At 35.6% G+C, this 17,377-nt stretch overlaps 1 protein-coding gene across 1 annotated transcript in view; it reads left to right on the top strand.

The window, feature by feature from the left end:
* Nucleotides 1-17,377, top strand: part of LOC149151931 (putative proline transporter 2) — a 20,466-nt gene continuing 3,089 nt past the window's right edge. The window contains exon 1 of the mRNA XM_089443318.1: nucleotides 1-75. Within this exon, the coding sequence (XP_089299444.1) occupies nucleotides 1-75 (75 nt within the window). The remainder of the gene's footprint in view (nucleotides 76-17,377) is intronic.

Genomic DNA, 17,377 nt, shown 5'->3' with positions numbered 1-17,377 from the left:
ATGGGAAGAGATGCAGATGTTGGGGATGTCAGTGAACTGGAAACTGGAGCTGCAGAAGATGAAGAACCTGCAGATGTAACTCCTGAAATGAGATTCTTTAGGTCAGTATTGATATCCACATCCAAGCCTAGACTTGAAGTCTCAATCTACACAGGAAGCTTAAGCCCGAGGAATTGATAGACTAGATAAATGATATGGAGAAATTCTTCGATTATGAAGAAATAGATGAATGAAAGAAGGTGAAGTTTGTTGTCACAAAACTGAAAGGACATGCAGCACTTTGGTGGGATGGAGTGCAGGAAGAAAGAAGAAGACTTGGCAAACAACCAATTAAGAATTGGAATAGGATGGTGGCAAAATTGAAAGGTAAGTTTCTGCCAAGTGATTATCAGCAAACATTATTTAGGAAGATGCAAAATCTTAGACAGAGGTCTATGACAGTAAAGGAATACACAGAGGAATTCTACAAAGTGAGTATAAGAGCAGGACAAATCCAAGATACAGATGAGAAGGTTGCTAGATATGTGAATGGTCTTAGAATGGACATTCAAGATGAGATAAGTGTACTATCTCCTAAAACAATAGAAGAGGCTTATCAGATGGTAGTGAAGGCTGAAGAAAAACTCATGAGGAAGCAGTCTACCAGAAATAGAGGTACTTTCCAAGGAAGGGGAAGACAAGGTGGTAGAGGAAGATCTACAGCACCTGAAGATGGAGCTAGCAGTAGCGCAAGTCAACATGCACCCACAGGAGGTGATGCAAGTGGCAGAGTGAGTTTTTCTAGAAGAAGAGGAGGCAGAGGTAGAGGAAGAGAAGTTAGATGTTACAGATGTAACAAGCTGGGACACAGAGCTTATGAGTGCCCAGAAAATATAGGAACGAATCATAGGAATGCAATTGTTGCAAAAGCTGAAGAGGAAGCAACAAAGGTAATAGATGAAGAGAATGTACCAGAGAAGGGAGAATCTTTGGTAGTCAACAATTTTTTTTTAAATCCAGCTAAGGAAATTGTTGAACCAGCACAAAGGAAAACCTTGTTCAGGACTGTGTGCAAGGTTCAAGGGAAGTGTTGTCAGATGATAATAGACAGTGGTAGTACAGATAATTTGGTCTCCACAGAAGTGGTGGAGAAGTTGAAGTTAAAAACAAAGAAACATCCAACACCTTATAAGGTGTCATGGCTTCAAAAGGGATATTAGTTGGTAGTGAATGAACAATGTGAAGTGGATTTGCAGTTGGGAAAATATAGAGACAAAATCCTGTGCGATGTGATGCCTATGGATGTGTGTCATATACTGTTGGGTAGACCATGGCAGTATGAGAGAGGAGCTATGCACGATGGAAAGAAAAATACATACAAATTCAACAAAGATAGTTCCAATCGTACATTGTTGCCGCTAGAGGAAGAGGATACATCGAAGAAACCTAATTCAAAGACCCTTTTTTTGAGTGGGAAGGAGTACTTGCAGTAGATGGAGGAAGATGAAGTAAGTTTTGTGTTGGTTTGCAAACCCAAGGTAATAATTACTTCCACAAAAGTTTCTGATTTACCAATTGAAATTTAAAAGATGCTGGATAGTTATTGTGATATCATTGTAGATGATTTGCCTGATGAGTTACCACCCATTAGAAAAATCAGTCATCACATAGATTTGATTCCAGGAGAAAATCTACCTAATAAAGTAGCTTACAGGATGACTCCCACAGAGAATGAAGAGATCAGAAAACAGGTTTAGGAGCTGTTAGACAAGGGACTAGTTAGAGAGAGTTTGAGTCCTTGTGCAGTGCCAACAGTGTTGAGCCCAAAGAAAGATGGAGGCTAGAGAATGTGCACTAACTCGAGAGAAATCAATAGGATAACAATCAGGTACAGATTTCCTTTACCTAGAATTGAAGATTTGATGGATTATTTGAGTGGAGCTAGATATTTTACAAAGTTAGATTTAAAAAGTGGTTATCATCAAATCATAATTAGAGAGGGAGATGAGTGGAAAACTGCTTTTAAAACCAATGAAGGATTATATGAGTGGATGGTATTGCCTTTTGGATTGTCGAATGCCCATAGTACATTTATGAGACTTATGAATAAAGTTATGAAGGAATTTATTAGTAAATTTGTAATTGTATATTTGGACGATATATTAGTTTACAACAGATCTAAGGAGGAACACGTGAGACATCTAAATTATGTCTTATAGAGGCTACAACAAGAAAAATTACTATTAAATTTAAAGAAATGTTCATTCATGAAGGAGGAGTTGGTGTATTTGGGCTTCGTTGTTTCTGTTGAGGGGTTAAAGATGGATCCAGAGAAGATCAAGGCTATCATGGAGTGACCTTCACCAAAAACTGTCTTTGAGGTAAGAAGTTTTCACGGTCTTGCTAGTTTTTACAGGAAATTCATAAAGAATTTTAGTAATATTAATGCTTCAATTATTGACACAATAAAGAAGGACATACAACCATTTAAATGGACTGTTGAAGAAGAAAAAAAATTCCAGTTGTTGAAGAGAAAGATTACTGAGAAACCTATTTTGATTTTGCCTGATTTTAATAAACCTTTTCAAGTGAAGTGTGATGCCAGTGGAGAAGCCATTGGCGCTGTTTTGAGTCAGGAGGACATACCTGTAGCTTATTTTAGTGAAAAGCTGAATGAGACAAAGAAGAAATATTCTTATTATGGTAAAGAGTTTTATGCAATTGTGCAGTCTTTGAAGAAGTGGAGACATTACCTGATGTCCAAGGAGTTCACACTGTATTCAGATAACCATAAATTACAGTACATTATGCAACAACCAAAGCTTAACTAGAAGCATGCAAAATGGGTAGAATACCTGCAAAGTTTTAATTTTGTATTAAAACATATAATTGGTGAATCAAACAAAGTAGCAGATGCCTTAAGTAGAAAAATCATTTTAGTTCAAGAAATTCAAATTCAACTGTTGGGTTTTGATTTTCTTAAAGAGTTATATGAGAAAGAGCTAGATTTTAAAGAGGCATTTGAAGCTTGTAGAAATCCCCTTTTTTTAGACAGAAGCAAGTGGCTGGATTATTTCCTGCAAGAGGGACTGTTGTTTAAAAGAAATCAACTATGCATACCAAGTTGTCCTATGAGGGAGAATTTGATCAAGGAGAAACATAGTGGAGGACTTGGAGGGCATTTTGGTGCAGACAAAACTTATGAACAATTGAACAGGTTTTGTTTTTGGCCGAAAATGAGGTCTAAAGTAGAGAGGTACATGAAAAATTGTAAAGTCTGTCAGTACGCAAAGGGAAGGAGTCAAAACACAGGTTTGTATGTTCCATTACCTATTCCAGATAGGCCTTGGGATATGGTAAGTATGGACTTTGTTTTGGGTTTACCGAAAACTCAAAGAGGTAATGATTCAATTTATGTAGTAGTTGACAGATTTTCAAAAATGGCACATTTTATTCCATGTTATAAAACTAGTGATGCTACTCATATTGCTAATATATTTTTTAAAGAGATTGTAATATTACATGGGTTACCTAATAGCATTGTTTCAGACAAAGATACTAGATTTGTTGGACATTTCTAGAGGACATTGTGGAAGAAGCTTGGAACTAAATTTAGTTTCAGTTCTTCTTATCATCCTCAGATTGATGGACAGACTGAAGTTGTAAATAGAAGCTTGGGTAATCTTTTGAGAAGTCTTGCAGGTGAACATCCAAAACAGTGGGATCAAGTATTGGCACAGGCAGAATATGCATATAATGATTCTCCTAACAGGAGTACAGGGCAGAGTCCATTCCATATAATTTATGGAACGCACCCAAGAGGAGTGTTTGAATTGAGATACTTGGGAAAAGCTAAAAGGAGAAGTGCTAAAGGAGAAGATTTTTCTACAGAAGTTCAAACAATACATGAACAAGTAAAACAACAACTATAGGACAGCAACATAAAATACAAGGGCAGAGCAGATTTGAAGAGAAGAGAAGTTAATTTTGAGGTTGGAGATTTGGTTTTAGCACACTTGAGGAAGGAAAGATTTCCAAAAAGGGAGTACAATAAACTAAAGTTAAAGAAAATTGGGCCATGTAGAGTCTTGAGAAAATTTTCTGCAAATACATATGAAATTGAATTACCCCCTGATATTGGAATATCTCCAATTTTTAATGTTGCTGACTTATACAGGTATGAAAAGGAACAGGCAGATGAAACAGTAGAGGATCAATAAGAACAAGAGATTGATTGGGTAAAGCAGTTGCCTATAGCAAAGGAATTGAAGCCAGAGAGGATTTTGGACAAGAAATTGTTGAAGAAGACAAGAGGACAAGAGTATTTTTAGTATTTGGTCAAATGGAAGGATCAACCAATTGCTGAAGCTACTTGGATGAAATATTCCACGCTAAAGAAGTTGGGCAGTTCTGTAGAAGAGCTCATGGATAGGAGCCCATGAAGAATTTTGTCCTCAAGAGTCTGATGCAGGAGCATGAGGCTTGAAGGCAAAAGGCTTCAAACTTATTCCAAAAATCCAAAAAAAGTTACAAGCAAAGGAGTGGGATCCTTTAGCTGTCAATTTACAAGCTTTCTAGATAGGATTTGAGCTAGGATTTAGGGATTGAGTTGTTTTGTAATTAATTCATGCAGTTTTGATTCAGTTGAGATTCTCGAGGAGAATATCGACCAGATTAGATATTGTTAAGAATAGGCTAAATCGATCCAGTGGTTTAAGGATCTGATAGTTAGGATGGAATAATATTTATGTAAGTTATGAATGATTGTAAAAGGATTTTGACTGATTCGGCTTGTTTGGCCATATATGATTAAGTTGCAGAAAACATAACTCTATGTATTTTTGTGTGAAATTGGTCAATCCTGGAGGTGTTTCATCCCTCCGTAGTATCTCTGTGTATCATTGATTTTCTAGAATTTAGAGTTCTATGTGATTGCATTTAATCTCTTTTTTCCATGTAATAACAACTATGGGGTTTGAAAGTGTACAGATTCCTTAATCGGATTGAAGTGTTGCACTCATTATTAACCGTTGATTTCATTTTCAATGCATTGCGCCATAGTCAACAGCGGGGGTTGGCCTGGTTTTGACCCTTGTGGTAATATGAAGTCTCGCGAGCCGTAGATCTGATGGCCTCTGTCATCGGGTGCTAATCTCAAGTCTAGACCAAAACTTTTATAAACTGAGGTTAATAAGTCTATCAACTCTAATAGGCGATATCATCGCATAGATCTCCATGCGATATCACAGTGACCATTGGATCACTGTTGATGTTGACGATTTGATCGTTGGTTAATATCGCATCGCAAGGTTTAAGAGTGAATGACCCTGGTCGACGGAGTTGCGGAATGTGACATGCGATACGAAGAGCACTGATAAATATCGCATCACATCGTTAATAAGTAAAGGAACCCTACCCAGTGAGCTTGCGATTGCGATATGTGATGTTTAGAGGATTTGTAAGGCACTTGTATATTGCAGCTAAATTTAGTGGTTTTGCTAATTTAGCAAAATAGATAACTTTGGAGGTAGATGACTGAGACTCTGTAGGAAATCCAAGAAGAAAATCCGCCTGAACTTGAAGAAATTGTTTTCAGATTTGGACGTTTGTCTCTTACGCCTACACCCCGGCCACCATTTGAGCATGGTTGACTATGGTCAACTATGATTAACTATGGATGAACATGGTTGACCATGGTTGTCCACATTTAGTTTGAAGTGAATATTGTGAATATGCTCCTTCATTATAAACAGATAATTATAAACCCTCGGGATAGATACAAAAAGGTCAGATTAAACACACTTGATAATTATTACATTTACACGTGAATTGATGATTCCACAAACTACTAAAGAAGTGGATATGATAATCATGATTTTCTAAAAATATCCAATATAAGTAGAAGTTGGGTCCCTATCTTGTCCTCCTAGTTTTTTAGGCTTCTTTTTTGGATTTATTTTGTTTGTTTGGTTATCTATGTAGGTATTGGCATCCTTTTTATAGTATTTGTTGTTGATTTATTCTTCATTAGAGTTTATTTTCTTGATCCTTTGCGTTTTTTACGTATTGTATCATTCTATTTGTTCTTAACTCCTTTTAGTATTTTTGTTATTTGTTTAAAGGGCCCGAGCCCCATATTTTATTGTTGACCCCATTTTATTTATTGGTTATTTTTTCTTTGGATATATATATATGTGTGTGTGTGTGTGTGTGTTTCTGTTTTTATTTTTATTTTTATTAATTTATATATATATATATATATATTTATTTATTTTGAGTTGTATATATTTTTGTTTTATTTTATTTATTTTTCCATTAATTATTTTTTATTTATTTTATTTTATTTCCATTGGTTATTTTATTTATCAAATGATCTTGTCTCGATTAGGGTCTTCCCTTGTTTTTATAATTTTTGACTCCCCTCCTTTAAAGTTTGACTTTGATTATTTATTTATTTATTTTAAATATTATTTCTCAAAAACTAGATGTTTAATATAACAATTACTTATTAATATTTGTTTTTAATAAATTAAAAAGCTAATATCACAGTTTAAAGTTTAAATATTTTTTTTCAAAAACTAGCCGTTTAATATAGCCGTTACATATTAATATTTTAATAAATTAATAAACTAATATTATTATTTAAATATTATTTTTCAAGAACTAGTAATATTTGGTTTTAATAAATTAATTAAAATATTATTTTTCAAAAACTAGTCGTTTAATATAGCCATTACCTATTATTATTTTTAATAAATTAATGAAATAATATCATTATTTAAATATTTTTTTCAAAAACTAGCCGTTTAATATAGTCGTTACTTAATAATATTTGTTTTTAATATATTAATAAATTAATATTATAATTTAAACATTATTGTTCAAATATAGCCGTTACTTGAAATTATGTCTCTGCATTGCTTTTTATTTAAGCCTTTGCCATGGTTTGCCTCTTCATCTGGTCTTGATGATGAACCACACTTGTTGGTTCAAAATGCGTAGGCCAAAAATTCTCTCATGTGATTTCTACCGAAAGACTTTGTTTAATATTTATCTTGTTAAAGGACATAATGATTTATAAATTATGCTTATTTCTAGATTATTCTTAAGACTCCTTTTAATCATGATTTTCTAAAAATATCCAAGTAATATTTATCTACTTAAAGAACATAATGATTTACAAATTATATTTATTTCTAGATTATTCTTAAGGGTCCTTTTAATGGAGAAATTAATTTTGTACAGTAGCTAACTTTTTTTACAAATTTCAAATATAGTCTTTCCAATAGGCTTGGGAAATATGTTTGCCACATTGCCATTTATGTTACAATATATCAAGTCAATTTCCTGTGACTATATTCTCAATCATAAAATGGTGTTGTGTCTCAATATGCTTTGATGTGGCATGATACGTTGGGTTGTTTTCCAGTTTGATGGAACTTTATTTACAACACCGGGTTGTTTTCCAATTTGATGAAACTTTGTTTACAACATCGGGTTGTTTTCCAATGGAACTTTGTTTATCACACTTTATGGGTGTAGGATTTTTTTTGTTCATTTTCAAGGATCCATCTGATGGCTCTCGATATTACAACAAGAATGTTGAAAGCCCTGAGAGGCTCAACTTTAATTATCAACTCGGGTTTCGTACAAACTTAATAGGTATTAGCGCTATATGTGCAACAAACAATATATTCTACTTTGGTTTATGTGATGCAACTGAAGAGAAGTTAAAATACATAGAGACTACTAAATTGGTATTTAGGTTAGAGGAAATGCTCAGAAAACTAGTGAACAAAAAATATATCTAATCTAGCTTGCACGAAAGGAAATAATAGAGATAAATCCCTAATCTATCTACGAGAAAGAAAATGATAAAAGACAACCCTAATCTAATTGTATAAAGGTAAATGAAAAGAAATAAACCTACTTTGTTTTGAATCAAATAAATATATACTAAGTAAATGACATGAATACACATATACTAACTACAAGAAAACAAGGAAAATAGTTTCAAGAATGCTAGAGATAAATCAATCCTATTCTATGGTGCATGATAAATTAAATTGCAGCTGAAAGAAGACGTACAAACAAGAAACCCTAATTGCATAAATAAAGCTACAACTACTAGGGTAAAGTTTCTAAGGGGTTTCTGAACCTCTAAACTCCATCTCCACGGTCTGTTGAAAATTGCAACGTACTAAGGAATGAAAAACAAGCTTTAGGTGCAAATTTAGAGGTTTTCAAAGGAAATCTGCGTAATGCTACAAGATGACCCTATTTTGCTACAGGAAACAATAGAGAGTAGTTTTATGAAGTCTAAATGTGGTATGAAGGGTGGAGAAGGTGGAGGAAGGTTATGGACAAATAAAGGGATCCTTTCCAAGACTAGGTACCTCTAATGAATCAGTTCATGCAAGGAATAGGAAAAATTGGAGTTTCCTGTAGCTCGTCTAGGCAGAAATTAGCTTGCTCGGAGATTGGAGAAATGGGTAACAGTGGGTAAAAATATAATATTGTAGGTGAACTCAATGCATCAAAACACTACTAACTATACCTATGAATCAATACTATATAAATGGAAGCAAAATGCATGGTTGACTGATAAAAGTAAAGTGCACAAGTAACTGATAAATTACTAATTGTCGAAAAGTAAAATGAAAAAAAAAAAGAATGAGTTAAATTTTAAATGAAGAATATCACAGCATGAGAGAATTTTATTTGATTCTATTGTAGCATTTTTTTGGTTTTGGTAAGTTAGCATCAATTATTCAAAAAATGAAAATCATTCCAAAGAATGTTAAGTTAGGATATGGACAAAAAGAATATTGGATCAAAAAAATTTAGGGATATTTGATGGATAAGTCCGTAGCAAATAAAATGTTAGAATAGATGCCCTAAAAAAGGAAGGCAAAAAAAAAAAATGTTAGATTAGAAAGAAAAGAAAAAAAAAAAATTCTGAAAGTGTTGCAAATCCAAATGCCACTACTCTTAGTCAAAGTTTATCTTCGCAAATAAAAGTTGTGTGCAGATTGTTTAAATGACACACTAGTTCATAGAATCCAATTGTACAGTTTAATCATGATTGGATTTGATTTAAATTGTTTGTAAATAGGTATCAAATAAAATTTGCTCAATAGTTTAATCTGAGCCAATGGAAGCAATAAGGGATAGAAGTAGATTAGTCATTAAAAGGAAAATGTTGAGTTTCTAGTCTAAGTGCACTTGGGTAACTAAGATTGAAAAATGTTAGGAGTTAAGAGTAGGTAGACAAATGAAATACAATTGGAGCATGAAAGGATTTTTATCCTAAGATATAACATTGGAAATATGTGCATATGGTGATGGATTTTACTAACCATAAATTCTAAGTATCAATGTTATTTTGTAAATATCCAAACTTCATCCATTCACTCGCAAATACCCCACGCATGTCACATCCGACAAAGCTCTTGGCCCCACCATCACTTCCATCTCACATTGTTAAATCTCATTCATTTTATTTTTCATCCCGCACACTCTCCCGAGATCTGATGACCTACATCATTTTCTAGCCCTCATTTGCTGTTTGAACTTTATTGGTGGGGGGGAGGGTCCGAACTGGGCAGTTTTGGAAACCGCCCTCCAAAACTACTTTTCCTCCATCCTAGTCTTTCAGGACTTAAAATACCGAAACAAATTACAGCCCTAACTTGCTCCCGAATGCGGTTTTCATTCGACCATTTACCGTCGCTCCTACATCATCATCCACATCTGCTCCCAGTCACTTCCTCTGTCCAATCAGCTGTCGCCTATCCATTTTTCATTTAATTTGCCACTCCTACGAATTTATACTCCATAGACCCGTTTATTAGTCCCGTTGGATAATTAATGAGGATTTAGCCGTTCATCAAACAACCTCGCTCCATTTTATTCATTATAAGCCTTGTTCCTTCATAAAAACTGTTACACAGTACATTTTTGAAACTCAATTCATCACTGGAGATTTCGTGCTTGCAGCCTAAATGATAGATTCATCATTCAATTGAATTTGCCATTCTGTTCAGAACCAAGACGACATCCAGGTCCCCCTAATCTATTTTCAATTATACTGTTTTTCTGTTTCAGACCAATTCTTTCCATTTCCGTCAATTTCACCTTGCAATTCACTTAACAAGATGCCTCCTAAGGGAAAGGAAATTGCAGAAATCCCAAATCCTCTCATTCAGCCACAATTTGACTTCCATCATACTCCCCTAGTCGACAGAGACTGTAAAATCATTGAGTCTTCCTCTCAATTTGATTTATATGAAATATATTGTTGGATGGAGGATCAGCTAGTTGATCAAATAGATGAAATAGGACTTTGGGACTCCCACCTTCCTCACTACATTTTCCCTTAGATATATAGAGCACCTGAATTTGTTAGAAAATTCCATGAATCCTATGATCCCAGTCAAAGAGTTATCATTTCAAGTACAGGAGAAATTCTTTGTTTCATCAATGCTCAGTCTATTGAACAGATGTTGCGGGCCCCAACTATTGCACCAATCCATCCTTCTTTTCATGAAAACCTGCTAGAAGTCTATGAAAAGATAGATTTCACTAAAAGATCTCAAACTCTTGAACTTTTCCTAGCTGTAGACAGCCCTCTGCCTAAAAGAAACCCTCCCTATGATTCATCCATGTTCCCAGACAGAACCAAGAAAATTACGACTATTCTTTCTTATTTGGTTACGATTCTGATCAATATGTAAATGAAGCCATCCTAGGTTTCTTGTCTATATTTTCTGTTGTTTCAAAACCCATTGTTCTCTATAACTTTAGCCAATTTCTAGCTGAAGCCATCCATGAACAATTTTTCTAGTTTAATATTGAAGAAGCATTCAAGTATGCTTCAGTACTTGTATATCTTTTTATATATTTTCAGGGAGACAACTTTCCATTCACCTTACAGAAGCTAGATGAAGAAGGCAACCAACAATCATTCATATTTTGGACTTCTATGGGAATGAAGGAGAAGGAAGAATTTACATATAAATATTTCATAGAATTGTTTGTTATCTAGCTATTAATCTTATGAGCAACACTCCAGTACCAAGAATCAATGATGAAATTGTGAAAGTATTGCAGCTGGTTGATCAAGCCACAATAAGAGATTGGTATCTTTACCAAAACTATACAGAAATCAGAGTCTATGGCTGTGAGCTTCCACCCTAAAAACTCCCTAAGTACCTCCTATTAGCTCTGCTATGTTCTTTGATACTTGATGGATCAAATTAAGTGTTGAGAAGTGCTGGTTTGGTTATATAAGGCTGGCAGTAGTTTTTCATGCTTTCTCCTTCATTTTCCCTTTTCTCCTTATAACTCCCACACCTCTGTTTCCTCCTTCCCCTTAAATCCTCTTTACTCTCCCTTAAACCCTTTCCCGGGCGCCCACGTGTTTTTTGTTTAAATATTACAAAACCCCGCCTAAACCCTTCTTTTACTGACTCCCGGAAGTTTTTTATTTTAAACCCTATAAACCCTGTTATAACCCTTTCGCTGCCCTTTTCACGTCTTTTCACCTATCACATCACTCTGAACATGTGCGTTAATCCTGGGCCGTCCGATCATCCCGCGGAGATCCGACGCTTTACGCACCCCCCGCTTTCGTAACTTGCTCGTTAGTTAATCCACGGGGAAGCGGTATTCCCGCCATCCCATCACCCACGCGTCGTCATATTACTGCATCGCTCCTTCATGTACCAAAACTTCCATTCCCGTAAAAGCAGTGCGGGGAAACTGTTTACTGCCATCTAGTACGGTCCCCGCCCACTAACTCTCTCACATCTCTCCCGCCCGCTAACTATCTCGTATCTCTGCCGCCCGTCAACCATCGGATCTGCCCAACCATGATCCGACGGTCCACGTTCTTCTCACGCATATGTCTCCCGATAGCCTCCGTATGTTGATCTCTGTCGTCCATTTTGTCATCCAACGGTTAATATTCATGCTCAGTCCATCATCCATTGTCAATGCATTTTCTGTGTTTTGAGCCTGTCCTGTGTACGCGAAGAAGGAAAGAAACCATAATGCGGTACTCTGCACATAAAACCCTCAGCTATAGCATTCAACACAGTGTACCTCCGAGGACAAGAAGGACAACCTTGAGTAGATAAACATGGCTTTTCACATGTTCGTGGAGTACAACAAAGTAGCAGAAAGGTTATTTTGTCCATTAAAGCAGTCAAATTGTATCAGAAACCCATATCTAATTGTAAATGCGGTTGATGGTCAGTTATGACCCCTCCACACATAGGTTAGCAGAGATTTTTGTGAACAAACTCTATATATTCCAAAAAGCAAGATGTAATCAGGTTGATGATTGTTATCTTGGTGTAAACTTCAACTTTTGGAGACTGTAACTACTGTGAGACCTGCAGCTTCTAGTCTTCATTTTCAGCTAATGCAAGCTTCTTTTGCTGTCAATTGCTCATTTTTCACTTCTTCTATGTTCTAGGTTGTGCCTGTCATGCATTTTTCATTTGCTCTTGATGTTTAGCATTAGAGGGGTTGTCATCCCACCTCTGTGTTAGAATTTAGCTGTATCATTGAATTTGTATGCAGGTTTTTGTTGTTTTAATGCCAAAGAGTTGTCATCCTATCTGTGCATTAGGAAATAGATTTACAGACCTTTTAACTGGTTGCAACTGGCCATCATAGGGTTCTGTGCATCTGCTGGTGTGATCAATATTCTCCATCATCACATTTTCCTCAAACTGTGAGTAATTGGTGGTCTAAAGCCTTGTAGTCTGGGGGTGTTCACCCATGTCTGGGGTTAAGCATAGTAGAAGTGGTTATCTGGCTTGAATATGCAACATTTCTTTCATTCATCCACCATTTTTCCAACATTTTGTTGAGTTTGTAATGTTCCCGAGCATCTCTGATATACAACCTAAGAGAGTTTCTTGGGGTGATAACACCTCCCTATCAGAATTTTTGCATTGGAATATATTAGGCAGAGGTTAAATGCAGATGAAGTACATTTTGTAGCTGTAAAGAAGAATCACAATTCAAGCTAAAGGCTCAGGTTGGTCATTTCATATGTAACACTAGAGCAGCAGGAGAAGAAGCAGACAAGTTATTGAAGGAAATGAAGTTTGGTCTCAGCTTCACTTGGTCTTATGACCCAATGGGAGTAATTTCAAAACTCAGGGTTGAAAATAAGTTTACTGCATACCACCACACAGCCAAGCCTGAAATAGAGCAGTACAAAAATTAGTTAGAATGGAAGGAGAACACCCTTCAAGAAGCTGAAGAACAAACAGTCTCTATTTCAAATGTACAAACTCCACTTGCATAGGAAAAGACAGCTAAATGAGGAAGGGAAGAATAGTCATCCCCTACAATTGAAGCATCAAGCCAGGGCTTTAGAATTGTACATAGAAAGAAGAGACCTAGGATCTCTGTGAAGGTTAGTGCAACAAATGAGCCACATAAAACAACATTTGATGGAATTGGAGAGACATTTCTTTTTACACAGTATGGTGGGTAGTCTACTCAGTCCCCCACTCATTCCACTACTTCCCAAGAACAACAGGTGATTCTGACCAATGGAACCAGTCAGAAGGACAAAGAAGATGATACCTTTCATGTCTTCAGTGAAATTAAGAAGAAGAATGAGGAATTGGAGTTGAACATTTATACTCAATTCTGGAAACACTCTTCCACCTCTCAAGCTAGACTTCTTTTAGTGTTTGACTCTGAAAAGGGTAAGATGCATATGACTTTCTTACAAGCTCAAATTCCACAGCCCATGACTCCTACACATTATCAGAAGCAAACCTCCTTTGAGCTTAATGTAAAAGATGTACATCCAATTGACCAAATTGAGATGCACAAACAGACTGGCCAAATGATTTCTTCCACTTTAACTCACACTGCCATGAGTTTGTCAAATTTACAGGTCACCTTGGCCAATACACAGTCATAGCTCAAGTTGGAAAAAGTTTCCTCACTGGCAAAGGACACCAAGATCAAATCTTTGGAAGATCTGGTGCTAAAGATGGGATATGATCCCTCAATTATAAATGCTGCAAAAAAACTTGTCAGGAAAAAAAATGCTGAGCTCTCAGCATTAAGGAAGCAGCTCAAACTGCCAGCTTCTAAGGACCTAATGACCAAGGAGATTGAAGAAACCGAGACTTAGAAACCTAACATGATGAAGCTCATCATGGAACAAAATCTGCAAATAAAACAGATGGAGGAGAAAATGGAGAAATTGGTCAAAGAGAAAGAGGAAGCTGTGAAAATGGCTCAAATTCCAAAGGATGTATTTCCTCTTTCAACAATCTCTATAATCAGAGTTTATACTTCAGGCACAACAACAACTACAGGTACAAAAAAAGGAACTGAACAACTTGAAGAAGTTGTTCAGAACCTGTCCATTCAGACAATAGAAATTAAGAAGTTGCAGGATGAACTGAAGGAATTAAAACATATGAAAGCAATTGCAGACAATTCACATGCAGCGGAGTTGCAGAGGGAAAAAAGTCAAATTGAAGTTTTGTAGAAAGAAACCAAAGAATCTTACCTTGGAAACAAACTAGGTTTGGCAGAGGAGATTTTATGGGAAGAGATTACTGAATCGGTCAAGGATATCTGGACTTATATCAAGATAATATTTGATCAAAAATATTTGTTGGAGAAAGCTCAGGAAACTATTGAAACTATCTCCAAAGAAATTGAGGACATGCTAGAAGTTTCCATTGACGCAATCAAGTTTCTGAATTCTAAAGACAGCTATGATCCTGAAGAATTAGGTATAAATGATAGGACAACAACCATAATTGAAGTGAAGAAAATCATTACAAAGAAAAACCTCACTCTTCAGTTGGAGGAAAAATGCAACAACGTTAATGTCATATTCAACGATTTTTCAGTAGGCTAGAATCCTTGACCAGCAAGGGTTTTCCCTCTATGATTGTGATAAATGACAAATTAATTCCCATTGAAGATTATGTTCGAAAGCTCACAGAGGTAGGTACCAATGCAGCTTCAGTTTCAAACATAAGAGGTGCGGCAACACCAAGGGTTGAGTTGAATGCACTGAGAGATGCCCTTTTCATTCTAAATGAAATTAGACATATATTTCCAGTAAAGGACACTTTTACTAAATATACAGAAATGGATGAAGTTTACCGAAGGGTAACTAAGTTATCTATCCCTGATAGGAAACGTTGGGAACAGTTAACTGATTTACTTGACTGAAAAGAGGATCAAACATCATTTACTGTTTCTAGGAAAGGTCATCAACAGTTCAACAATTTTCAACTTTTCCAGGAACAGTCATCAACAACTCAACACCAAAATAGTGACAAATCGACTATTAGTTTATATTCCTGATTTTGTGTTGATCTATTTTTGTAAATTTCTTATTGTATAAATAACTCCCTTTCACGATTTATTAAGGGTTGCACCCTTGAAAGAAACATTTGTAAGCATTAAATGTACTTGGCTTTTTCTGAATTATTAATACAAAAGAAAAGGATTTTGAGTTTTGATTCATACAGTTTTGTGTTCCTTGTAAGTTTTCCAATTTTCATTTACTGTGTTCTTTCTTCATATTCTTAAGTTTTACAAAGATAAACAGGTAGGAATAGTTGTGTTTCAATTTACTCCTATAAGCTTCTGAAGTGATCACCTTTAAAGAGAATGAATTATATAAACTGTTTGTTTAATTAATTCCCTCTAAATCATAAAATCATCAGCATCTTTTGTAATCTTAGGCATATTCTGTTAAACTTTTTGAACATTGTTTGAAGGTTTTCTTACTTATGATTATTTAATTTTCTATTTGAAAATTGTAATAGTCATATCATCTTTTAGTTTTTGCTCATCACCAAACAAGCTATATCACTGTGTGGATTTTAATAGCAGCCCTCTATTTAAATATTAATACTATTCAAAAAAGTTAGGCATGACTGTTTTAAATCTGTTTCATACATTGGTCCTCCAAAATTAAAACAAAACCCCCAAAAACAAATATCTTAGATGCCCTGCATGATAGCTGACCATTATCATCTTAGAGATTCAACAGAGTCTATTAGAGCAAAGTACATAAACAAACTTAGAGAGAAGCTTATCCAATAACCATGTAGAGACCACACTTTTCAGACATGAGATTCACAGAAAAAACATAAGTAAACTTAATGCATGGAAAGTAAATGTTCAAGAATGGGGCTTGAGTACCTTGGTTGGGCCCTAGCCCAAGGGGAGTCATCTCTCTTAATAAAATAAAACTGGAAGCAAAAGAGTGTTTTTCATTAATCAACAAATGTGCTAATACATGAAACCTGACAAATTGAAATCACAAGAGAGAAAGCCTTTCTCTACTATTGAATATCTTCTCCAAAGTTTCGAATAAGGCCCCTTATTTATACAAAAAATGCTTGAGGGGAAGCCTCCTTGAAGAGAGGACCGCTTCCCTCCAAAATTCCTAAAGGTTGGATCTAGTTCCCTAGTATCCTTGTAGCTATAGGGAGGTGGTAAATGTCCTTGATCCAATCGAGTTGTGATTATCCCTTAGTGGGGGACAAGCCCCATAATCTTCTCTTATTGGACTCTATAGGGAGGTGGTAAATTTCCTTGAGCCAATCGAGTTGTGATTATCCTTTAGCGGGGGACAAGCCCCATAATCTTCTCTTATCGGACATGATCTGCATAGGATATCCTCAATATCTTTCACAATTAATGTGTTAAGCACACACGATATGTAAATCATCTCTCAACGCTCCTAAGAACATATCCAAGTTGAAAAAGACATTAGAAAGTGCAGAAGGAAACATTAAATGTGCCTAAGGATGGCTAGATGGGCCTTAAGTTATACCTATTTGGGAGGCCCATCATATCCCACTATTGAAACTATTTTTCATCCTCTAAGCAACCTATTCATCTTGGTGCTTCACATTCATTGTTGTAATGGTTTGTTTGACATCCTAAGTTGTGTCTGATGTGGTATCCCCTTTTGGATGAAACACTCCATGTTCCTCAATTTGTGTCCATGCCCTATTTTCCTCTTCTTGATCCTAATGCTCTTGTAGGCCTAATATAAAGGAGAAGTGAACTTGAGTCCAATCTAGTGGACTCCAAGCCTTTGGATTATTCTTTTTTACATGGGTGTTTTGGCCAATGCATTCCTTAACCTCTCAGGTGAATGGTATTCTCTTATTCTTAAACTGTGTGGCAAGGTATTCCATCTTCATTGCCATGCCTACAAGATTTCCTCTACCAATAATTTGAAGGTATCTTCAAAGTGAAGGATTACTTGTTCTTTACTTTCTTTACATAATGTTTCCATTTTAGGATCTTATACTATGACCCTGTGATTGGAAAAGATGAGATGTGGGGTTGGTAGTTATGCCTTGACCCATAGTGG

Source organism: Pinus tabuliformis, chromosome 9 (assembly GCF_031772625.1).
Source record: "Pinus tabuliformis cultivar Carrire ecotype Pingquan chromosome 9, CPIR1, whole genome shotgun sequence".
Lineage (NCBI taxonomy): Eukaryota > Viridiplantae > Streptophyta > Pinopsida > Pinales > Pinaceae > Pinus > Pinus tabuliformis.
This window is presented reverse-complemented; position numbering and strand designations above follow the sequence as displayed.